Source organism: Pinus tabuliformis, chromosome 9 (genome assembly GCF_031772625.1).
Source record: "Pinus tabuliformis cultivar Carrire ecotype Pingquan chromosome 9, CPIR1, whole genome shotgun sequence".
Classification (NCBI taxonomy): Eukaryota; Viridiplantae; Streptophyta; class Pinopsida; order Pinales; family Pinaceae; genus Pinus; species Pinus tabuliformis.
Window position 1 is genome coordinate 932660848 of NC_142307.1, and position 27180 is coordinate 932688027.

General features: G+C 37.2%; 1 protein-coding gene and 1 pseudogene across 1 annotated transcript; both read right to left on the reverse strand.

Moving 5' to 3' along the window:
- Nucleotides 1-17204: 17204 nt before the first annotated feature.
- Nucleotides 17205-17969, reverse strand: LOC149151821 (uncharacterized). The gene has a single exon (XM_089443285.1). The coding sequence runs from the start codon at nucleotides 17967-17969 to the stop codon at nucleotides 17205-17207; it is 765 nt and encodes a 254-aa protein (XP_089299411.1).
- A 2354-nt stretch (nucleotides 17970-20323) lies between these two features.
- On the reverse strand, nucleotides 20324-21244 carry LOC149151822 (pentatricopeptide repeat-containing protein At2g03880, mitochondrial pseudogene; annotated as a pseudogene).
- Nucleotides 21245-27180: the final 5936 nt, after the last annotated feature.

The window sequence follows — 27180 nt, forward strand, 5'->3', positions numbered from 1 at the left end:
TTGTTGGGTGTGTGTGTGTTTGAATAATTCTATGTGTGCGTTGAGATAAAGATGGTTTATAAGGAACTATCCACTCCAAAATCTTTGTCAATCTAAAAGCTCACTTTGTGGTGCAAACCTCTAGGTTGATGTGATAGCAAGTCCCTAGGTTGAGGTAATAACATCCTCCCTCACCCCTATATAAACATCATTGACATGTTAACATTATCAAATGTGGACATCAATAATATTCTCAATGTGTAACAATTATGAGACGAAAATGGTTTACAAGGCATTCTCATGCCAAAACGTTTCTCTTGAAATTGTTTTTGACTGTGTGCGTTACAAATAAGCCCACATGCATAACAATTATAACACATAATCCTACATATACAACAATCACGAGAGAGACTGTGAAGTGGAAATGGTTTATTATGCATTCCTGCTAAAAAAATATTCACAAATTTAAAAGGTGATTTTGGAGCATGACTCCTGGGTTTATGTAATGGCATCCTCCCCCACCCTAGTATTGACAACATCGACAATTTTTGTACCCTACCCCATGGGACACCATGCCACTCTTATGTGCATTAACATCATTATTGGGTGTGTGTTGTGAGTAATCCTACATGCATAAAAATTGTGAGATGGAGATGGTTTATGTAATATTATTTATGCCAAAACCTTTATCAATCTAGAAGTTGGATTTTAGGTGCTAAGTCCCTAGGTTGACATAGTAGCATCCTTCCTTACTCTTATACTAACATCCTAAGAGGGTTTGGTGTTATGTATTGTGGACCATCTTCACTTATGGTTGTTATTTATGTGATGTTTACAAGCTATCTTGTTATGATGGCATGCCCTTGTGTTGGGATATCTTTTCACATTAATGTTTTTCTTCTTTAATCAACCTTTGTCCCCTTTACCACTTTTTGTGCATCCCTAGTAAAAATTTAGTGTGGTTGCATAGGGTGGAAATTACTGGTGTTAGTGTTCAACAAACATGGTATTTCCATGTAGATTGAACATAATATTAAGAAACTACTCACACAACACAAATCAAAGATCAATACACCAATATATTATGTAGTTAAAACTCTCGAAGAGGGATATAGTCCATGGTCTCAACTAACACAACCACTTGAGGCGATACATTAATGCAAAATGAAACATATTTGCATATGTGTTTCTCACAACCAATCATTAGTAAATGACCCGTCGTGCTCTTTAAATAGAAATCATAGATTAATTAGGTGCTAAGCCGCAAATCAATATAGTCGTTAATATCAAGAAAATATAAATCGTCAAATCACATTATATCTATAACATATTATTGCTATTAAAATACATAACTATAAATACCTACAAATACAAACTAAAGAAATTGCATCTATATATCCTTACATCATTGTAATTAGTGAATAGATTTTTAAATTTAACGAAAAATTTCATTATGAAATCTCATAACTATTAGACCTCTTACTTTTAGTTTGGTTACCATGTATGTGCAATGGTTAGAGTGGGATAACTAACCAATCAAACAACCACTCTCTTAGGACAATAATCCACTCGCAATGGTTATTAAAATGCAAAGATCGCATTAGAATCAATCCTTTTTAATAAAGTGAAAAATATGTCATATAAATATGTAATGGTCATATTCATGTGAACGAATTATTGTATTGATCTAATATTTATTTTCAATTCATTTATATAACGAGGTTAACAATAACATTGTCTACTTTGTAATTCAATAACCTAAATGATTTTGTATTGGAACTGGGTGATTAACATTCCATAATGAAATGAAATTTTAATGTCCACGAGATTATATATAGTCTATGGGACCACTAGCTTCCCTGCTTTTTGCCTTTTGTAATTCAATCCTCTTATTATTCAAATTAATGATGAGCTGACCCAACCTTCTAAGAGTCCCCTCACTGAAAAGACAATGCCAAGGAACTGATGTTAACATACTGTTGTAACTGTCTCGGATGTCTTTGAAAGCATCACATTCCAAAATGAAATGTTCTTCCAATTCCACTGCCCGAGGAGTGCAAAAAGTACACACCCATTCTTCCCAAGCTTCTTTAGGTCTTTTCCACTGACCTGTTTCACATCATAGTTGATGTGAGTTATTTCTTAATTGAGCAATAAGAATATTTTCTCTCCATGTAATGCTAGCTCCAATGTACTCTTTTTGTTGGAGATCACACGTGGGGTTGAATTATTGAACATAGTACTTCTTCTTTCTACCCAACTCTTTCCCCATATATGCTTACAAAACTTCTCCATAACAAAACTCTTTAAATCCTTGCTATTTGTGGGAGATGCATTGAGGTAAATATTCCATTTTTGCATCCATTTGTTGTTTTTCCTCATCCATGATTTATTTTTTCACTCATTCCTTCATTGAATATAGTTTTATGCCATCTACCTTCTCCCATTTGCTGAATTCTTTGCAAATACCTTATGATACACACCATAGCAATTGCTTCGATGGAATTTGCTCTTGTTTCACTCAACATTATCTCATAAGAAACCAAACTTTTTCTTTTAAACTTGCCCATGATCAAGCGTTTTTTTATTTTCTCAACTCGCTTCCATTTTGAGACAGGGATGTTGCTAGCCCACAATTCACACCCATATAATATCATTGGACAAACTAGGAGCACAAAAAGAACTTTAATTGTTTTCCAATCCCATAACTCAACCTCTCTACATATGTTTTGAAGAACATATAATGCTTTTCACCCTCCTAAAATTATCTTCTTTTTGCATTGCTCCCAATTAATCTTGTTGTAGAAATGAATCCCGAAGTACTTGTGATACTCATATAAACATAGATAGAAAAGAAAAACCTACATGAATCAATTATTTAGATAATTACGCCAAGAGCGTTCTCTCTATGGCCTTTGATGTGCAAACACTGTTCACTAAGCTACAATCAATGAACTTCAATTTCATTCTCCTTCAGTGTATTAAATTATGACACGTGGACGACAATTTTACGGTGGTTGCTTGTGTTAACACTGTCTGATCTCTAATTGCGCTGCCGAGGTGAATGCCAGGCACACCTGGGATACGTCACTTGCACACTAGTTTCTTCACAGAGGTTACATGTCGTCAAGGGTGAGAATAGGAACGGGACGAATTCAATCTCACTAACAAGGGATGTGAGGTTCATGGCTTTGCGTTTCAGAACTCTATGAACAAATGCCAACCTATTCATGCGTGACTGCTCAAATATTTTCCTCGACATTCTCTACTTTAATTTACAGTGAAACTCATTTTCAACTCGTTCAATCACACCAACAGGGAATGTGAGGTTCATGGATCTGCATTTCAGGTTCTTGATCGAAGGGTCTGTGGACTTTAGGAGCTTTCTGCTTGAGGGTTTGAAAAAGCAAGGGTTTGTGTATATAGGCTTCCAAATTCTCATGAAAGTAGAGAGTTGTGTTACATCAAGCGTATTCTTTGAACATCTTCCGCATCTGTCGTTGATTAAGAAGCACTCTCTCCGCATATCCTCCTTGAATCAATTTTTTCATATGAATGCCATTGATTTCCATGTCGTTTCAGACCTCAAATTTAATAAAATTAAGTTTATATTGATGCACATTCTTCTACTATTTTGATCGATCTTTACACATATTTTCTGATGTATAGAATTCAAAGTTACAGCGCTTGGCCAAGGAGAGGGAATTAATGTAAAAGAAACCCAAGTTAGACCTATCCATTGAGGAAAGGGAATTACTAGAAAAAAAAGCCCTAGCGCTAGCCCTAATTCCAGGGGAGGTTATTTGGTCGGTCCAGAGTTGATCCTGCAAGTCTATTGGTTCACCATATTATCATGATATTAGTTGGGATTCTAGGCATTCTTTTCTTGAAACTCCTACTCATTTAAAGATTTACAAAATTTAAAGTTGGTTTTAAGGGAAATCGATTCAATTAGTTTTTTTTTTTAAGGGAACAAATAGCATTTCATTATAATGACTGGAAATGGGCCAGGTCCCTTACAAAATTCAAACTTGTTCTATCTGCATTTTCCCTCTCCTTAAAATGAGTATGGACCTTCTTGTTACCACTATTATTTACATATATCCTATTGGGAAAACTATAGATATATATTCTCCAAAAAAATCCTGCATATTCAATACAACGATATTGCATAAATGGAGATTAAAACAAACACAAGCAGCTACTTCCAGTCTCGACATCATCACCCACAGGCTTGCCCACAAACTTTTTCAGTTCCTCCATTTCAATCTCTTCTTCTTCCTGAACCCTCGCAGTAGTAGCATCAACATCCTCGTCTTCTTCCAGAGCCCTCACAACAGCCTCCTCGACATTATCAGCATTGATGGCCGATGAATTTCCAACCTCGAACACTTCCTTTAAAACTCCAACCGTGGTTGTCTCCACCTTGATTTCAATATTATCAACCTTTTGTTGGACACTCAGAACATTCGTGCACAGACATTCCTTGGTTTTCTGCATTAGTTCCCAGTCTTTACCAACCTAGATAATTGGGCATAGATGACTGCCATGTTTTCGTTCAATTCTTTGATAATTTCCTTAACCACTTGCTTGCAATAGCCCTCCACCAGGGTCTCAACTCTTACATGTCCCGCGCCATGGCCAGATCCTGAGCTTCCAGGACTAGATCCTCCCCCACTATGATTTCTCGCAAATGACATTTTTGCAGCAAGACACTTCTACACAATGAAGATCTTGTGGTTAACTAACTAGAGCCAACTGAGGTATATAACGACCTGATCCATCCGGACATTCGTCCCGACCCTGTATTTCATAAATGTGAAACAGTGCAGAGTCTTGTCAATTCCTATTCCTTCCATGTTTTCCATCGTCCAAAACCAGGATTGAGCAACTATGGTTCCTTCATCCCTAAGGGAATCGATTATATTACAAATTCCAACAAGAAAACGATGCCTCATCACCCACTTGTCCACATACATGAATTGTTATCTGACGGCACCACAACTGTAAATTAACTCACCACCTACTGACCCTGTATCCAAGATACAGTGAAGGTACCTCGAGGAACTATCCTTCTTAACTACCATCGCACTAAGAGGCATTGGAGAGTTGGCCTCCTTAACTGCTTCCTTAATACTCCGACGAATCATATCGCCAGTATACAACGCAGTCTAGAAGCCTTCGATCAGGGGATGGGACATGATGTAATATGATGGTTTATGCAAATTTGACTGATTCCTAATATAACTCCTGCGTTAGCCTGACTGTCCGCCAGATGGTTGTTGGCGCGCAACACGTGGAACAAGTGAACTTTCTAAAAAAAAATTAACATGTATGTGATCCTTACCATGATTGAGGAAGTTTCTTCTTCTAGGTGAGTGGCATTCTCGAGAAGCTTAATACATTTTTGGATGATTAGCTTGGAATCACCCACTATATTCAAAGTTTTGAAACCTTTATCCAAGAATATTTTCACTCCTTTCCAAAGTGAAAGAGCCTCAATCTGATTGTTGGTTGTAACACCAAGTCCCCATGTGTATTTTACTTCTGTATTTTCTTCGAGGTTGATTATTACCCCTCTCGCTCTAGCCTCCCCGGGGTTACCTTTCGACGCTCCATCAAAATACAATTGATTGTCTTGAATTTCCTTTTCCACTTAGTGAATTCATCTCTTTTTAGTCTAATACAATATTTCTAAGTTTCATGATATCTTAAACAAGGAGATTTTAGAGTGGGAGGGGAGATCATGAGCCATATTTTTTCAAACTAGACAATTCTTTCATGTGCGAAGCATCGAAGCCTCGAGAAGAAATGACCTCGAATAACATCATCAATATTTTAATTGCAACAGTTTCAAAGCTATGACGCTGATTTTGAAAGATAGCCTGGTTACGACACAACCATATCGACCAACACAAATATTTAGGAAATTCCATCTAGCAATGCCTTAGCAAAGGATTTGGAGAGCAAGGGAATTTTTTTCCCGATAGATAAACATATCACTCCAATCATTAGCAATTTGGGGAACAAGGGCCAAAGGAGCTAGAGCATAGTTCCAGACTTCCCGCAAGAAAGGGAAACGACAAAACAAGTGCTTAATTGATTCCTCTGCATTGCCACATAATACGCACCTAGAAGGACCACTGATTTTCCTCTTTTTTAAGTTTTTTGCCGTCAAAATTTTCTCATGAACCAACTCCCAACAAAATATCTTTATCTTAGGAAGACCATTACCATTCGAAATTCCCCCCCCCCCCAACCAAACATATTAGAAGGGAGAAGGGTGGGCACATGATTGGATAAAAGGGCATATCCTTAATGCAATACTTTTTTTCTTTTCCTCCTAACCAAACATGTTTGTCTAGTTTGCTCATGATTATAGGAGCAAACCCAAAGAGGCTTTCGATAAGAAGATTCCATTGAGTGTGAAGGTGATCAGGTAAATCCAAAGAGAGCCACCCACACCACATGTCGTGATCATGCCAACAAGAGATGTCTGTAAGATGGGAGAACTCATGCTCAACCAGCCATCCAGAGAGAGCTCAGTTTATACCATTCACACAGTCAATTCCAATTTGAATGTGTTTCTTGTTTCCAGGGAGCCAACCAAGATGATTCAGGATGAGAGAGGACGAGGCTTTGCAGAGTCTCCATATTTTTTATCCTTTCCTTTCCCAAGATTCGTCCGTTGGCCTTGTGAGGTGATTTTTATGGAAATATTTCTTAATAAAGGATTTTTTCCACCACTCATTGGAGTTAGAAAGGAGCCTCCAAACCAATTTTGCCACCAATGCCAGGTTCATTAATTTAGGATCCTTTATTGCCAATCCTACCAGCTTCTTAGGTTTCTTGAACAAATTCCAATTTACCAGATGGAATTTGTGCTCATTACCCTTTCCTCCTTTCCATAAGAATTTCCTGATAAGCTTGCTTATTTGTTGATTGATGTAGCCTGATGATAAGAGGCCAACACCCAAATATACCGGAAGGAAGGGAAGCACTAATTTAATAAGAGTGACCCTCTCTGCCTGGTTGAGCCATCTAACACCCCAAGACTGCACTTTGTTCTTGATTTTTTAGAGTACATTCCCCCATTCTTTCGCATATGATTGTTTTAGGGAGATAGGAATCCCGAGATATTTGAAGGAAGAGCGATGAAGATCCACCAGGATTCCCAGCAGCCACCTATTGCATTCAACGAGTCCCCTTGGCATCCAAACAAATTAACTTACATTTCAAATTGTTGATCAAACCCATCAAGATATATATATATATATATATATATATATTTTATTTATTTTAAATCTTCATGAAATTGTTAAGGAGGCTCCACCAATTAGAAGACCAGGAGTGATTAATTCCTCTAACATTTCTTGCAATGTTGAGTCCCGGAAGGGATCCATCCATCCGCCCAACTTCAAGGTTGCTACTAAGAGATTCAACCATGATTATGTAGAGAAGAGGGGAGAGGGGGCATCCTTGTCACAACCCACTTGAAGCGGCAAAGAAAGGCCCAAGACGCCCATTGATAAGAGGGGAAATCCAAGGAGATCCAATACAAGCTTTGATCCAAGAGATAAATTCAACATTAAATCCTAATTTTTCCATAACAAGAAAGAGGAAGGAGTGATTTACCCAATCAAAAGCATTTTCCATATCTAATTTGATAACCATTCCAACTTCTCCCTCTTCATTGTTTGAGTGCATTTCTTCCTATATCGGGATGATATTATCCAGAATATTTCGGTGTTGCATAAACCCACCCCGATTCTTAGAGACAATGGAGGGGAGCAAATATTTAATTTTGCCAGCAATGATTTTCATCAAAATTTTATAGGAGGAGTTGCAAAGAGAGATAGGTTGAAATATGGAGGAGGTAGGATTGGCTTCTTTTGGATCAGGGCAAGGAAGGCAGAATTGCTACTACCTCCAACTTCTTTTTGGCTCTGGTGTAGTTCAACATTCGAATTAGATCTTTTTTAATAACATTCTAGAATAAACACACATGTTTAAATATTTTAATTTCATCAGGGTTTGAGAGGGAGAGCAGCAAAGGAGGACAGCGCGCAGCCATAGCTGCTGCAGCACCAGCGCGAAGCAGCACTGCTACGCCTCAGCGGCCCAGCTGCTGAGGTCTGCTCGACAGGCATTGGTTGGAGAGATCGACTACAACATTTGTCCGGCAACTACTGCTTTCAGATCGGATTGGCCCTCAGCGGCCTCCTGTTGCTGAGGTTTGAGCATCATGGATCTATCAGAGGATGAAGATCGCCATATAGATCAACAACAAGAAACAGAAGTAATAGAAAAAGATTTTGCCTCCCTTATCTCTGCAATGGGTCCGACAAAGAACAGACTGTCAATTTCAAAGTTTGTTAAAAGAATGGAAGAAATACCAGAAATATCCCTTCCACCAGCACTTCCAAGAAAAGCAACACTCTCCCTGGCAGAAAGAGGGCTAGTAGGGCAATTTACTGGGCTGTGGCCGTCACCCAAGACTGTGCAAAAGTGGGTAGAGAGAAACTGGGCTGCAGTAATAAATGGGAAGATCTCAATCAGGTTCTATGGAAGAGGTTATTATACCTTTCATTTTGAGACCAAAGAGGACCGCGATCTGATATTCAGGAATGGACCATATTTTATGGATATAAGGGGATTGTATTTGATAGATGGACATTGGACTTTGATCTAGAAATGGATGTCCCAAACTCCGTTCTAGTTTGGGTAAGATTGCCGCACCTTTCTCTCCATTGCTGGGGAGATGATTCAGTTAAAGCCATAGGAAATGCAGTAGGGAAATACATAGACAGATGCGAGCCTAAAGAAAACATGCATGCATGCACCCGAATTTGCGTGGAAGTGGATCTAGGGAAAGGTCTCCCAGAAGCTATCAAAATCAAAGTGGATAATTGGACACACATACAACAACTGGACTATGAGCAAATACCCTTCAAATGCAAGGTATGTCATGAATACAGTCATTTCGCAAATAGATGTACAAAAAATAAGGAAAATGACAGTGAAAAGATTGAAGATCTGGAAAATAAATGGGAACATGTTAAGAGAAAGAAGATAGCTAACAAACAACCAGTCCAGCCCTCCTCCTAGCCATCATCATCTGCTGAAGCTCATCTCTCGCCAAAAGCAAACTTAGCCAGCCACAATCCCTTTGATCCACTGCTCTCATCATCCCCCCATCCCCTGGACCCAAATCTAGATCTAGATCTAGAACCCCTCGCTCCCCAAACCCCCCTCAGTCCCCTAACTCCCCCAGAGGATCATCTCACCTCTCTCTTCCTCCTTCAGTGGACATGATATTAACAAGAAAACAAGCAAAAGAAGCATTCCCAAATGCAGAAAACCAAAAAAAAGTAGGAAGAAAAACAAATAAAGAAATAAGGGATGAAGCAGCAGCAAAAGAAATGGCTTTAGGAACGCAACAACCTATGGATACTTACCTAGGGAAAAGCACAGGAAATATGGAGAAAAGTCAGCAAAAGGGGAAAAGTACCATGCACCACCCAACAAGTAAATAATGATAATAGTCTCCTGGAACTGCAGAGGAATGGGGACTCCTTTTAAGGAAAATGCAACAAGAGATATTCTGACAAAAGAAAACCCAGATATCCTTATGATCCAGGAGACAAAAGCAAACCAACAAGAATATGAAAATATTAAAAAAAAAGTTCAAGCAATATGAAGGGGAAGCAATTCAGGCAACAGGAGCATCAGGAGGTATATGCACAATTTGGAAAAAAGAAAAATGGGAATTAATGGGAAAAAGAATAGGGCTGCACTGGATTTTAATGGACCTAAGGAGGAAAAGCACAAAAGAGAAATATAAGGTGATAAATGTATATGCTCCTAATCACTATAGGGAAAAAGAACAGTGTTGGGCAACAATGAAGGATGTATTACAGGAAATGCAAGCCGGAAAAAATCATTTTAGGAGGAGACCTAAATCTGGTGAGAAGTATAGAGGAAAAGTTTGGAGGAAACTATCAAGCAGATCCATCCAGGGAATCTTTAGAAGAAATAATGGAAAAACACAGCCTCCTGGATATTCCTCCAAATAATGGAAAATATACCTGGAATAACAAGAGAGTGGGAAAAAGTAACATAAAAGAAAGACTGGATAGAATTTTGATCCAAGAAAATATAGCAGCAATGTACAGCTCAATCAAATAAAAAATCATCCATGCCACAACCTCAAATCATAAACCGGTAATGATAGCATTGGGAAAAATGGAAAACCAAGGCCCAGTCCCGTTCAGGTATAGCTCAACCTGGGACAGCAGGAAAGAAATAGGCGATTTAGTTAAGTCAGCTTGGGAACAAAGAATATCAGGCTCACCACAGTACATATGGGAGACAAAATTTAAAAATGTAAGAGTAAAGCTAAAGGAATGGGCAAGAATAAATGAAAAAAAAAAAGAAAAAAAGAGCTACAACAAAAAATGGACAGCATGCAGGCTAAAAAAGAAGGTAAAGAAGAAAGCAAGCAAGACTACCTAAAAGAGAAAGAAATATTTTGGCAGATAGACTGGGAAAATAGGAAAGAAGAGGAAGAGGCGAGACTGAAATCCAGAAGCCTCTGGCTCAAGGCAGGGGATAAGAATACGTCATTCTTCCACAACAATATGAAAATAAGAAGGGCCAGAAACCAGATAGAAAAAATACAAGTGGAAAACCAAGAAGTAAAAGGAGCGGAAGAAATAAAAAAAGTAGCACACAAGCACTTCAAAAACTTATTGTCAGCAATAGAAGAAATGGCTAAATATGAAGAAATATTGCAGCATACAAAAAGAAAAATAAAAAAAAAGAACAAAACAAAGATATGTGCAAGGATTTCACAGAAGAAGAGATTGTGGAGGCCATCTGGAGCCTGCATCCAGATAAAGCGCCCGGGCTAGATGGATTCACAATAGCTTTCTACAGGAACCATTGGCACACAATCAGGAAAGACTTTGTAAGAATGGCAAAGAATGTTTAAAAAAAAATGGGAAGCAAGACAAGATCATCCTATCTTGCTTTGGTCCCAAAGGAAGCAAACCCCTCTACCTTCAACAGGTTCCAGCCCATATAGAATCAAGAAAGTGTTGCATCTTATTATCTCAGAAAACCAAGGAGGGTTTGTCCCAAACAGAAAAATCATAGACAATGTCATAATAGTTCAGGAAGCTGTCCACTCCAGTATACTAAAGCAAGAAAAAGGTATGATAGTCAAATTGGATATGGCAAATGCTTTCGACAGGGTCAACCATCCATATCTAATGGTTGTACTCCAGAAGCTGGGCTTCTCAAAAGAAATAATAGAAGTGATTCAAGAATGCATCTCCACTCCCTGGATTGCCCCCCTCATCAACGGAAGACCCAGTGAATTCTTTCAAAGTACAAGAGGCCTCAGGCAAGGCTGCCCCCTATCCCCCTTTTTATACATAATAATGGCAAAAACATTAAGTAGAGCATTGGAAACTCAGAGGAAAGAAAAAACCATCACAGGGCTGAAGAATAGCAAAAGGAATAAAAACCATAAATCATTCCTTGTTTGCAGATGATACACTGTTGTTGGGAGGAGCATCAACTATAATAGCAAGAAGATTCAAAAAAATATTGGATGCATTTCTACAGGTGTCAGGTAGGCTATTGAATAATACAAAATGTAGGATCTATGGGTGGAATGTTTTGCCTAGAGCCATGCAAAGAATTTCCCAAATCATGGAAATTCCAGCATAGGAAAACTGGAGCCACTTTTTATATCTGGGACTACCAATATCAAAAGAAAGCATGAAGGCAGAAATATGGACAAAACAAATTGGGAAAATGCAAGACAGGATAAAGAATTGGGGAATGAGGTGGCTAAATATGGCTGGAAGGGTGATATTAATTAAAGCTCTTCTTGCTGCTTTGCCAATATATCAATATGCACTAATCATGGCACCAGCAAGTGCCCACAAACAAATGGAACTAATATTAAGAAGCTTTCTATGGCAGGGTGGGAAGCAGGAAAATAAAAAGTTCAGTTTGGTTAGGTGGGAACAAGTAGTGCTACCATATGAACAAGGAGGCCTGTCCATTCGGTTACTAGGGCTCATGAATGCAGCTCTGGGAATGAAAATAGTTTGGAGACTCATAACAGGTAAAGAGAGCTGGTGGAAAAAATCCCTCATAAACAAATACCTGAATGGTTCCAAGGAGAAATTGCTAAATGAAAACATCCCAATAAGGCAAAGCACCCAAGTATGGAAGCTAGTTAAAAGAGTCATCCCAACAATGAGCAGATACATTTCCAAAACTCCAGGGAATGGAAAAAAAATATCGATTTGGGAGGACTAAATCATGGGAAAAGAACCACTTCAGGAGCACCCGGAAATGGATGGCATTCAAGAATGGATGAGAGGGAAAGGCCTTAAAACTTTACATTCAATATCTTTGTGGAATCAGAAAGAATGGCAGGAATGGAGAAGGCCAGCAATACCAACAAACCTGGAAGGACAATGGGAAAAAATAAAGCAGCATTTAAAAGGGGCAGCACCAACTCATCAGGATGAGGAAGACAATTATCTTTGGGACCCAAGTAATGGGTAATATACAGTCAAAACTGGCTATAAAATTCTCCAAGAACAAACCAATCAGCAAGATTGGGAACCATGGAAGATAGCATGGAAATCTGAAAGTTTGCCCAAGATAAAAAAAAAATTATCTGGACTTTATTAAAAGGAAAGATATTAACAAGTGAAAATCTCAAAAAAAGAGGCTTCCAAGGGCCATCAAGATGCCCATTATGTCAGCAGGCAGAAGAAAACATACAACATTTATTTCAGGATTGTAAATTCTCAAGAGAATGCTAGGAGCAGCTCTTGAGCCCGCTGGAAGTGAATATAGAGTATGGGAAACCAATGTCGGAATTCCTCAAAAATCTAGAGAAAGCCTATCCATACGCAACAAAGAAGAAAGCCACAATTATAAGAATATGGAAATGTATTCCAACAATCCTATGTTGGCAAATTTGGCTGACTCGGAATAAATGTATCTTCAAAAACCAAAATCCTAGAATTGGGAAAACACTATCAAAAGCATGGGGACTAACATCAAAAATTCTCAATGAAAAAGGAACTGCCCCAACAGATAATAGTATCCTTCAGCAGGAAGAAAGAGATTGGCTTAGCAAAGCCATAATGAACAACAATGGTAAAAAAGAACAGAGAAAAGAAAGCTCAGGAAAAAATTGGAAGTTAAGATTGACTGAAGAAGAAATTGAAAGCTGGAAAAGAATTCAAAACAGATATTGTATGCACTTTGATGGAGCCTCCAAGAATAATCCTGGAAAGGCAGGAGCAGGGGGAATAATATATGACCCAAGTGGGAAAAAAATAGTCACATACGAATGGGGATTGGGACAAATCTCCAACAATAGGGCTGAAGCCTACAGTCTGCTCATGGGGGAAAAAAAAAAAAAAAGAGGAATCCAAAACCCAATAATCCTGGGAGACTCAGCCATCATAATCCAGGCAATGGTCCAAACCAAAAGTCCAAGCAACGAGTTTATGAGCAAAATCATCAAAAGGATTAGAAGGAATTTGGATGACTCAGGCAATGTAACCTTCAAACACATCCTGAGACACCACAATCAGCAAGCGGATCAGTATGCAAATAAAGCGGTGGAAAAGAATGAAGGAAGAGTCAGGGAGAACAACGAAGAATACTACCTCTCTGTGCCATAATATCAAAACAAATATGATAAGAATAAAATTATGGAAAATAAAGGGTCGAATCAAGATAAATCAGGGAGAAAATAAAAAAACAAAAAGCGCAGCAAGCCAAAAATCATACAGCCCAAAGAAATCTCAGGAAAGCACGGGTAGGCAGAAGAAAAAGCAGGGAAACATGGATAAGCACAAGATAGTTGGCAGAGAAGGAAAACTAAGTAATAAGGCCCACGAGCAAGCAAATCTTAGCTCAGAAGATTCTCGAGACTCTGAGGACAAGAGCGCTCAAGTAGCAGCTTCCAAAACCAATGCATGGGTTGATCGACATAACCATAAGAATAGAGGTAAGCTCGCAGAGTATTTGCATCAAAGGATCGGTCGAATTGTGATTTGCAGAACGCACACTAAAGCCTTAAACTGCCCGAGATCAGTGACTAGCCTCCAGCTCTTTGCTATAATCCTCTCAGCTCACCTTTCCTTCAGCGTAGCCACTGCTCTCTGTGCATTAATCATTTGCTATTCACAGTAGATCATATCGTGGCCCATAAGGAGTGATTAGCTATCAGCCTATCTTATTCTCTGCCTATCAACTATCGCACCCTCCGGCACTCATCGACCTGTCTCTGCGCATCAGTTCCTTATCTATCAAATTCTTTGCTCTCTATCTCAGTCGAACCAGTCTTTGTCTCCCAGATCATTGCTTAACTGCCCTCTGTCTCTATACGACCAGCCTTCGCTTATCAGCTTTCAATCCTCCTCATAGATTGCTCCATTAATCTATGCCTATTGCCCACCTATCCTAATTCGCAGGCCTCTCACCACCGCTATTTACTCAGTGATTATTTCCACAACAAATCAAAAGGCCCAGGACAGAGACCAACAAATCCAGCTACATAAAAAAGTTCAGAAAAAAGGCCATCAAATCAAAGCAACGAAGGATCAAGGGAGCGCAGGCAACTACAACAAAGCAAGGGGGAACAACAGTCAGATGGAGTTTAGCCCCATTGAGAAGGCATCCATGCAAGACTCATGCCCAGCATGCAAAGGAAATAAGGTCATGATACATTGGCTGCAACAGTCTCTCAAAGATCTAAGAAGTGAAATGAGAATGGAGTACAACCTTCAGAAGCAAAAAATGGCAGGGCAACACCAAGAGATAAAGGAGCTGAAATCCAAGTGTAAGCATCTGGAGGAAGCAGTAGAATACTACAAGAGCAACACTATGAGCAGTGAAGGAAAAAACTCAGTCAACAACAACAACATGACTGAAGCAGCCCAAGAATACTCAGTTAACAAGCCATAAACCCAAAGAGAATTTATGTTATGTAAATTTGCTTTCTTAGTAGGTCAATACGTCCAACAGTATCCTAGAATAGTTAAAAGAATCTATGAAGTTTGGAATTTAAGCATAGGAGAAGGGACTGCGCTCTCGTCTCGTTGCTTAGTCTACTATCACAATATATCTGAATGTAATAGGAGCTTGCTCCACGCCCTTTTTTGGTAATATATTATCTAATCAACCTTTAAAAAAAGAACATAATAATAATAATAATAATAATAATAATAAATAAATAAATAAATAAATAAATAAGTAAATAAATAAAAATGCTAGAATAACTAATAAAAAATGATAGAAAAACCATATGGTCCTAGAGCCTTCTCAAGTTCCAGATGCCATATAACATTGTGAACTTCATATTCTAAAATAACATTAGAAAGAGACACATTAGAGAGTGGTGAGACAACCTGGGGGAGAGCTCGAAGGAATCCAGGCACTCCATCAGAAGAATTGCACTCCGGATTGAGGAGAGATTTGAAATGATTGTATGCCTCCTATTTAATTTTTGAAGAGGTGCTGACTGTCTGCCCACCTGCCACCTTTATTTCCTTGATTCGATTCCTGTTCTCTCGAGCCATTGCTTGTTTGTGGAAGTATGAAGTATTAGAGTCTCCAACTTTCAACCATAGACTGCGAGATTTGAGCCTCCACAAATTTTCCTCCTGCCTGCTTAGACTGAATATTTGAGAGGAGAGATATTTTCTTTTTGAATATGTGATTCTTCAATGTGACTTTTCTCCATCATATTATAGTGTTCTTCTAGTTCTTGGACTTTTTCTTTCCTTTTTTTTCCCCGGCGGCTGATAATTTTCTTCGAGCCTCTTCCTTAATTCATTCTTGACGTTTTTTTATCTTAGATTCCTATACAAAGTTGGGGGAACCTTATATTTGTCGAGTCCATGATTGCTTTATCATATTCCCAACTTTTTCATCTAGGCACCAATCTACATTAAATTTAAATGGCAGTGGCCCAAGGTTTTCTACCTTTTCCATGGAGATCATAATGGGGTGATGATTTGAGTCTCCTAGAGATTCAATAGACGAGGAGAAATCCAAACCATTAAGGAGCCAATTTTTGTGCAACAAGAACCTATCTAGACGGGAAACAATGAAATGATCATCGACTCTTCTATTCGGCCAAGTGAAATTCCTGGACTCGTGTTTGATATCAATTAGATCCCAATGTTCCATAATTTCCTCCATTCTATCTCGGAAGGAATCCCTGGCCGAAGATCCACCTGTTTTTTCTGATGCATTTAGGACTATGTTAAAGTCCCCTCCCATTATGCTGTTAATGTGGTGGTTCCCTTCCTTTAACGCCTCTAAAGAGGCCCAAAAATCTTCCTTATCACTGTGCAAAACTGGACCATAGATGTTTATGAAGGGTATTCTTTTCCCTGTCTCCTTATCTTCCAAAAGAGCCATTATCCAAGATTTTGTCTTTATTTCCTCTACCAGGGTAAATTTGTTGTTCAACCAAAATATTCCTAGGCCTCCTGAAGCTCCCCGTGAGGGCTGAGCTGACCCTGTGTTGTCTCTCCAAAATTTTCCTGCTGCTTTCATAATTTCAGCTTCTTCTAACTTTGTTTCCTGAAGAAATACTACTAAAGGGGATTCTTGTTTTATTAAGTCTCTGACTGCTAGGATTTTTGTAGGGGTTCCTAGCCCCCTTATATTCCAAGATATAACTTTCATTAATTGGGGGTGGGGGAAGAGCGACCACCATCCTTACCATCTTTGATCGGTTTTTTCCCTTTCAGTAGTTCTGGAATGACTGTTTGATTCCCCAACTTTTTGTTTTGTTCTGCTTCCCTTTCTCTCTATGTCCTTTTATTTGGCCTTCCAACTTTCTTATTGGAGTTAGTTTCCTGGCTGCTGCACTCATCAACCCAGGTTAGAGTTTGGGATAAGTTTTGAGTTACCACATGTTCCAGACCTCTGTGCAAACTACTTGGTGGAGATTCAGGGTTAGGAGCAGGCTTTTGTGGGGAAACTTCACCCCCCACTCCTTTCGGGTTGTTTTCCGCTACTTCTCCCTCTTCTCTTTCCTATGTCTCATCCACGATTATCTGGGGAGTTGCTTCCATCTCCATGTCCCCATCACTTAGCACTTTGAACGGGTTCGAAGAGGAAGGAACAAAATTGGGGATTGGAAATTTTTGAGGTTTTAACAACGCTCATTTTCCTTTTGGAGCTTTCTTGGGATTTTTCCACTGCTCCAATTGTGCTGCCTGGACTTCCAGACTTTTATCGATTCCACATTCGGAGCAGTCTCTGGCAAAGTGACCATAATCATGGCAATGCCTGCATTTGAATGGTATTTTTTCATAGTCTAATACATTCTTATGCTTCCATTCTCCCAAATTTAGATTGATTTTAGCTGGAAGTCCTTTCTCCAAGTCTACTTCACAAATTTCAGCACAGGTAAACTGAGAGCCTTTTGGTTCAGCCTTGTTCAAGTATTTCCCAATTCCATTAGCAATAGCCCGAAGGCAATCGTCGCTCCAGCAGGAGATAGGAAGACAAGGGAGCTTGACCCAGACTAGAATGGCAGTGGGGATGTCCTCATCGAGATTGAAATCCAGAGTCCATTTATTTAGATACATCCCTCTGGAGCCAAAGAAATATGGTCCATTGCGAAAGATGACCTCCTTATCCTTTTTATTTTCAAATAAAAAGATAAAAAATCCATTACCAACAACAGAGAGAGCAATTTCACCTATCATCATAGGAGTCCAGGTTTTCTTTATCCAGGTCTCCATAGATTTAGGAGAAGGCCACATACTAGTAAATTTCTTGATTAGAGCCCTCTCAGAATATACTAGAGAAGTATGCCTAGCACCGTCTGGCAAGGAGACGTCCTTCACCTCTGAGTTCTTCTTGACGAATTTGGAGGACACAATTGCAGAAGGTCGAGGGCGCTTCAGAAGGGAGGCCACCATTTATTAGAAGGTAGAGTCAACATCCATAGGGGGAGGGGCAGTCCCCCTCCGCTACCACCATTTGGAAGATTGCAAGTTCAAATCGATTCCCGCAAGAAGTGCAACCCAACTCACAACCCTGGTTCAATTGGTTCTTAACAGACCGTTAATTAAGTATTTTGAAGGGAACAATTTGTTTTAATAGACTCTCAAATCTAACAAGTTGAGAGGTAAATCAGGCCAATCTGTTCCAAACAGTAAAACAAATTTTCAACTCATTCAATCACACTAAGATGGTTAGTGTTTAAATCATTCTAAAAAATATCAAATGCTTCACCAGGTGGCATTACCAGTTGGTATTCCACTGGAACTTCAAAGATGGAGTTGGTGATCGCGGATGGGAAATGGGCATAAACCTCCTCACCAAACTACGCAATGTGCAAGTTGCAACTGCGAGTTTGCAAGGACAATCTAGCGGCATTGGTAATGGCTATAACTTATAACTGTACAACCAGGTTTCGTGACTGGAAACTCGAGAGGCATGGGAATTTAAATATATATATTATTATATACCTCTGCCTGTAGACAAAACACCGAACAATTACCAACACTTCCCATTGGCCCAATGCCACAGGACACTAAACCCCACCAGAAGCCCAAAACTTGAATTGAAATCCAAATATATGAACATTGTCTATTAAATACAATAACTAAATGAAAATTTTCGCTGAAGATCTCACAACATGTAGTACAATGTCTAATTAATTAAGGAAATAACTTTCAACAACCAAAGCAAATCTGGATGGGAGATCTCACACAACTACGATGTGCCCTAATAAATTCATGACTCCAAATAGCATTCCCCATCGCCGATCAAGAGCTAAATTATGAGTCCTTGGGAGCTAAATCCAAATTATGCCCATTGATGGTAGTGCGGCATGTCCTTTCCATCTCTGCAGGTCGTGACCTTCACTTTTGTTGGTGGTTCTTTTGCTGGCAATTCTCCTACATGGTCTCTGACTCTCTATCAACAAGGAGTTTTAAGGTCCTCGAGACAGTCCACAGTGGATAGGGATTCACCTCCAGTGGTCAGCTTGATAACCTGTGCCCACAGCACTTCAGAAATCTACAAGTACTCAGCTCAGTCCACAGTGGACAGGGATTCACCTCCAGCCTGATAATCTGCGTCCACAACACTTCAAAAATCTACAAGTACTCATCTCAATCCACAATGGACAGGGATTTGCCTCTAGCCTGATAATTTTCATCCACAACACTTCATACATCTACAAGTACTTGAATTAAATACAACTTGCCACTCAGAGTATCCAGGTTAGCTTTCCCTTTCAACCATGAACCCATTAATAAAGGACGAAGTATAATGTTTGCATAATACATTTAAGCACTAAATACAATGTTTAGAGAAATTTGCTGGCTGTCGAAAGTTTCCCATTGCAGTCTTAGAACTGCCAATGTTTAGAATGTTATGACACCAAATGACTTGTGCTTCTCTGGTGGCAACCTACTCAATTTGGCTTAAGTCAAATGGTTCTTTCTAATACATATCAAAAGCAAACTTACACCATTGAGATTTTGGAACATTTTATGGTTATAAAATCAGAAGACGCTTGGAACTGTTGGTTGTCTAGTTGGGAGTCTTGAGAGTCTAGTTTAGGTTCTTTTGTTTAATTATGGCATATTGGATTCAAACAAATTTAGTGCACTGCATCCTAATTAGCATGATCCACTTCTAGCGACCTGAAACAAGGCTTTGAGAACATATATAGAAGCTCATCAAAGAAATTGTTAATACAGTGAATGATTATGAATAGTTTGGCAACTAGGGAACTAGGTAATGTTTCCAATAATAGGAACTAGTCCCCAATAAGGGTATGAAGCACACTAAAATGCTATTTGCTTAAAACTCCATAGTCTCCAATAAGGGTATGAAGCATGCTAAAATGTTATTTGCTAAAAACCCCAAGGTCTAACCTAGAATCCATTGTTTGTTTTGTGTTATAATCACCAATAGTCTCCACAAGAACACAATCCATCTTTAAAATGATGAAAGCGATTGGCATCTCTTACTATGATTTCTTGCTTAACAAATTTGAAATGAACTTGGTGGCATTATGGCAATCTCCGCACACACGAAGGTTCTTCACAATTTGAATTGGAATTTTAGGTGGCAGTCTCATAAGCCCAAAAGCAATAGCCAACCTCTCACTGTGGTGGAAGAGAGAGTCTTCTTTTTGCTTGTTCTCAACATCATGCAACACATATCTTGTGTCGGGCACATAACCTGCTTCCTTTATTAATTGATTCAATCTACCCAACTCTGCATAGATCTCCTTTATTTTTGGCTCTGTTTTTTCTCACACTAAAAATAAATGTATTTTATTCTTGAATTTTATCCAGCTACATCCCATATCCTTTTTCACCCCTGCATCCTTCATCAATTTCCTAACTTCTTTCACCTCATCCCATCTGCCTGCACTGGCATACACATTTGACAGCAACACATAGGTTGCAACATCATGTGGTTCAAATTTAAGGACATGTTTGGCTGCATGTATTCCTAGCACTATATTCTCATGGTTTCTGCAAGCACTAAGCAAGGTTCTCCAGACCATCAGACCAGGTTCAAAGGGAATTTCATTGATGAAGTTCTCTGCTTCCTCCAAGTGTCTTGCACGGCCAAGAATATCAACCATGCAGGCATAGTGCTCCATTGTTGGCATGATTCCATAAAATCGAATCATGGAATCAAAAAATTTATAGCTTTCATCCAACAGGTTGACATGGCTGCAAGCAGAAAGAAAACTCACAAACGTAATATGGTTTAGCTTCATACCTACCCTTTGCATTTGTTCGAAGAGCTCGATGGCATCCTTACCAAGCCCATGTTGAGCATACCCTGCAATCATCGAGTTCCATGTGACCACATTCTTGTTGGGCATGTGGTCAAACAATTTGAGTGCATCCTTTATACTTCCACATTTTGCATACATATCAACTAGGGAAGTTGCCACGAAGACATCCGAATCAAACATTAATTTTATGATTTGGGTATGAATCTGCTTGCCATCTTCTAAAGCTGTCAAGTAGGCACATGCGCATAAAGCACTAGCAAAGGTGGACTCATCTGGTTTTCCACCTGCTAGTTGCATTTGGGAATATAGTTTAAACCACTCATCACCATGCCCATTTTGGGCATATCCTGCGATCATAGCTGTCCAAGAGATCTCATTTTGTTGTGGCATCTCATCAAACAACACTTTTTGCGCATCTTCCATGTGTTTTTTAAGTGTATGTATTTTTAGTGTGATGCAATAATGTTTTTTTCTTTAAATTTATTATTAATTTTATCATATTTTGTATTTTTTTTCAATGATAAAAGGAATTGGGCATTGATTCAGGTATATATTTCGACTATTATTTAACATGATTTTTTGGTTTATTTTGGAGTGTATGTATTTTTAGTGCGATGTATTAGTTTTTTATTTTGTTTTTTGTTTTTCTAAGTTTATTATTAATATCATAAAAATGTTGTTATTATATTTTGTAATTTTTTTTAATGTTAAAAGAATTAGCATAGCTATGTACTTATATGACATGAGATTGATTCTAACCTCTACTACTATGACTCTTAGGTGGGTCAATTTCGGCCTTAGTAGGAAACCATGAGTTAAATAGTGGGGATTTGAACATGAGACCTTGTATTCATATTTACTTTACATTTTCATAGATTTTCCATGTGATCAAATAATTGGGGATTTGAACATAGGACCTTGTGCTCACATTTACTTTACATTTTCATAAATTTACCACTTGATCAAATGACTTGTATTTATTGTTTATATAATATATTATTAACTATTATTAATTTAATATATTTTTATGTTTTAACATTTTTTGCTTCATTATTTTCAAATATCTTAACAAGCATGCACATAATACATAGTTCACTATGACCTGTTTTCTTTTATTTTAAGTGCATTTCACAGTTCACTTGAGTTATGTGTATGAAGTCACTTTGTAAGCTTAAGTTATAAAAGGTCATACAACTTATAAAAGCTCGGAGTTAATTATTAATAATTTTTCAAGTCAAGCCAAATCTTTGTTTCAGAGTTAAGTGGGGTATATTTTTCCATCCAAGATTTGGTGAGAACCACTAAGCACAGGCTTGGTAACTGAACAGACCATTCCCAACTATGCTCATGTGTTATATAAAGAATAAAAGAGCAATTGTGCCGAGGGCCCACCTGAATGGTTGGTGCTTTGGTAGTTTATCACTTAGTAGCTTGTTAGCTTAGTAGCAATGGAGCTTAAGAGATATTTACAACAACCATAAATTTCAAATTGAGAAAGGAAAATAAATCTCTCTTTGAGAAGATGAAAAAAGACAAGTTGAAATTCCACATGCATTTTTAGCTTTGATGGTACTTAGAGTTGGGGCTTTAATTGAGAATGAGTGTAGGAATCATTACATATAACATTAATAATATCAACTACCTAATAAACCTAACCTATGCTTAGAGTAGTTAACCTATGCTCACCTATGCTTAGAGTAGTTAACCTATGCTCACCTATGCTTAGAGTAGTTAACCTATGCTCACAATAGTTGACAAGTAGTAATGAGAAGTCTTAAACTCATTTTTGAATTGCAAAATGTACTCTTTAATTTATGATGATTTAATGTATACATTTAGTTTATTTTAAAAAGTTAGTTAATGGAGTGAGAGATATAATTAATGGTATGTATATGAAATAGTAATATAATATATTAAATTTAAATTTGTATATTTTAAATGTTTTATATTTTGATTTTTTTATTATTATTATTGAAATTTAATAATATAATCATTTTTAGAATAAGAATCATTACATATAATATTAATAATATCAATTATTTAATAAATCTAACCTATGTTCACAATAGTTAACAAGTAGTAATGAGAAGTCTTAAAGTGATTTTTTGGACGGAAAAATGCACTATTTAATGTATAATATCAACTACCTAATAAACCAAACCTATGCTTAGAGTAGTTAACCTATGCTCACCTATGCTTAGAGTAGTTAACCTATGCTCACAATAGTTGACAAGTAGTAATGAGAAGTCTTAAACTCATTTTTGAATTGCAAAATGTACTCTTTAATTTATGATGATTTAATGTATACATTTAGTTTATTTTAAAAAGTTAGTTAATGGAGTGAGAGATATAATTAATGGTATGTATATGAAATAGTAATATAATATATTAAATTTAAATTTGTATATTTTAAATGTTTTATATTTTGATTTTTTTATTATTATTATTGAAATTTAATAATATAATCATTTTTAGAATAAGAATCATTACATATAATATTAATAATATCAATTATTTAATAAATCTAACCTATGTTCACAATAGTTAACAAGTAGTAATGAGAAGTCTTAAAGTGATTTTTTGGACGGAAAAATGCACTATTTAATGTATAAAGCTAGTTTATTTTAAAAAGTTAATTAGTAGAGTGAGGGATATAATTAATGACAAGGATATGAAATATTAATATAATATATTAAATTTAAATTTGAGTATTTTAAATGTTTTATGTTGGGTTTTTTTGGTTTGTTTTTTTTTTTCCATTGAAATTTAATAATATAATAATTTTTAAGTAAGATTTCAAATCTTTTATTATTAAAATTATAATTTTTAATATAAAATGGATTTAAGTTTTTTTTGGTTGGAATATTAGAATTTTATAAATTTATTGATTATTTTTGTAATTGTAGTAACTTTTAATTATATTTTGGAAAAAAAATAATTAGAAAATATACCTAGAAAAATGTCATAAATTATAACATTTGGATTATGCTTATTAATTCTAATATGTTATAATTTATTTTTTGAATTATTGTTATAATTTTACAATGTTGTATTCTTGTCGTGGGTGAAAAACAATGTGGTTCATCAATCCTAAATAATTATAATGATGTCACATAGAGAAAAAGAAGATTGGTCAATTCAAATACACACTCAAGAAAGATGAATGAACTCCATGTTTTATATCTTTACCAAGCCGTTTTATTTTGTTTTATTTTATGCATTATGTATTGTAATTATCTACCCATATATGTTCAACTTTAGGGTTTGTAACCTCAAAATAATATTTTTAGAGTTCAATGAAAGGTTAAATTAGTATTTTATTTATGGAGAGCTATGATTTATTTCTTAAATATAAATTGATTTTTTCCTTTTTCTTCATAATTATTTTCTATTTATAGATACTATCTTTCATGTGTTAATTTTCTATTGTAAGTATTATAAATGATATCTTTCATGTGTTAATTTTCTGCTGTAAGTATTATAAATGATATCTTTCATGTGTTAATTTTCTGTTGTAAGTATTATAAATGATTAATTTATTGTAATTGTTTTGCATGTAGGTAAATTATTTCAATAGAAATGCCTCCAAAAAGGAAAGGTCAATCAATTATAGACAAATTTGATGGGTATTCTAAAACATCAAAAACTTCTAATGTTAAAGATATTCCATATATACCTGATTTGAATGACGACGCTAATGAAGATATTGATGAAGAGTTTGTTGTTGATCTAGAAATTCTTAGCCATGAAAAGGAAGGACAAGATGATGGATCTAGTAGTTCGAGGAGGAAGACCTTCTCAAAACGAGAATTTCTTGAAGAGTGGACGGTAAAACATCCTTGGGTGTAAAGTATCAATGTTGAAAATGACAAGACTCGTATGAAGTGAAAAATTTGTGAGAAATACAATGCTCGAGGTCCATGGGGTATTGGAAATGGATGTAATACCAGTCAATATGATGCCGTGACAACTCATGCAAAATTTGTTATTCATCAAACATCAACTCAAAAAAATTGTATGAAATTTAAAGGTTGGAAAAGCCCATTACAGAACACATCGTGGCTATAAGTGAAGCTAATAAGGAAAGGGTCATAACCACCATGAAGTTAGCATATTTTATTGCACAGAAAGATATTTCAATTGCTACTTATGAAGATCTTTGTCATCTTCAAATGCATCTACAGACACCTAATATGCCTTCTCGAGTGGAGTATTCTTCCTACATAAATAGAAAAGCAACCACTGAATTCATTCACTCTATATCAGATTACCTTGAAGAGGTGCAAGCTAGAAAAATGTTAGACAATCCATTTTTCTCTATAATGTTAGATGAAAGTATAGACAATGGTTTGGAACAACACCTTGTTGTGTATTCCACATATCTAGACTTAAAAGGTTTGGGCCCTCCAGTGTCACAATTTATGAAAATGATTACTGTTCCTAATGGAAAAGGAAAGACTATATATGACACCATCATTAATTTAAAGGAATCAAGGCAGTTGAAAAATGAGAAACTAATAGCAGTTTCGACTGATGGTGCATCATCTATGGTTGGATGTGAAAATGGATTTGTCACATTACTAAAGAATGATCTACCAAATATTATTGGTACTCATTGCATTGCACATCGTGAAGCACATGCAGCATGAGATGCTTCAAAGAAGATACCAGAGTTTTTGTATGTTGAGAAAATTGCAAACAAGGTATACTCATGGGTTGGAAATTCTGCAAAGAGAAATAATGAACTCATTGCTTTATTAGAGGTAATCGAATTAGAATCCTTGTAGGTTCTTCAAATCCATGGGCTTAGATGGCTCTCTATGGGTCAAGTGGTTGAAAGACTAGTTACATTGATGCCTGCTATTTTGAGTTTATGGAAGAAAGAAAGAAAGAATTCATGGTATCATAAGGCAAGGATTTTTCCAGTTCAATTTTGTTTGAATATGCTTGCTGATGTTTTGAAGGAGTTGAATAATATAAAAAAAAAATTTCACGAAGATAATGTGGATGTTGTTGGTGTTCAGGTATGAACAAATTATCCACTCCTTTTCCACATTAATGTATCAATTCGGGTTTGTATTCTTTTTAAGGCAACACACAAGGTATATGTAGGAGCAAGGTTACAATCTGCCCTCAACCAAGGGTTCGTGATTGACAATCAAAACATTGCTGAAACAGAAGTAAAACTCAACTGCAGAACGTAAAAAGGTATTCATAGTTATCTAAGAGATCTGTAACAACGACAAGAAATAAACACAACAATAGAAAATACACACAACACAAGGAAACACGCAACACCTGATCAGAAGAGCGGGCCCAACTCTCTGATCAGGGCTGCATTACTCACAGCAAGCGATAGATCAACAAAATGGTTTATATCTTATTAATCTGAATAATGCTATTACAATACCATACTGGGGTCTCCCCTTGATACAAGAATGACCCATCTTTTGTACAATACAAAGGAGAATAATTCTCCCCAAAACTTGGCAACTATATGCCCAAAGATACACATCAGTTGTATCACAGCACTAGCACCGAGAGAGCAAGAATAAGAATGGTCAAAAATGGGTTGAGCAGCTACAATCAGTTATGCTGCTTCGTTGTGGTTGATTAGTTGCTGTGAATCATGGAACTGCTGCGATATGCTGCGCGGTCAACACCTGTGCTCCATAATCTACGGTCATCACAAGTTTTAGTGGTTTGTGTAGGTAGAAACCTTCATGACTCTCCTTCATTAATTAAATATCCTAAGATACGATAAAGGGGAATTACCTCATAATGTTACACAGTAAATATATGCGAATGAATGCAAAAAGGATGAAAAGAGGAGTGGAAATGCAGGGAAAAGATAGGCCAATTTGGTGCCCAACATCTCCCCCCAACTAGCCTTCTGCACGCCCTCATGCAACTCATCGTCTCCGCAGGTCTGGGCTGGATAGGCTGTGTGCTTCCTGAAGCTGGCCGAGATCATATTCCTCGGCCATTTCTGTTCCTGGAACCCTGAACCCTTTTGAGAGGAGAACTTCCTTCCACCACTCATTTGGTACATTATAGGCTGGGGTGTAGTGTTCTTCTGGAAGCCATAGAATAGGGTACTGGATTCGAATTCCCATCCATCGGACCCCACATGTTTGGATGCACGCCACATATCTTGGCACCCTATTGAGTTCCTGTGCAAAATTTGGTGCTCCAAACAGTTCTCTGTTCCAGACAGATGTGGGTGACATCATCCACCTCTTCTGACAACTATCCAGGGCCTCAGCCTGAAATGTGACCAATTGTTTGACGCAGAGATTGATGCACCACTTTTGTGTCCTCAACATCCGTTCCTTGTTTCCCATAATTTCCAAAAATGT

Bases quoted from the DNA above. Each gene is read 5' to 3' on its own strand.
- LOC149151821 (XM_089443285.1), bottom strand. From the start codon at position 17,969: ATGGTGGCCTCCCTTCTGAAGCGCCCTCGACCTTCTGCAATTGTGTCC.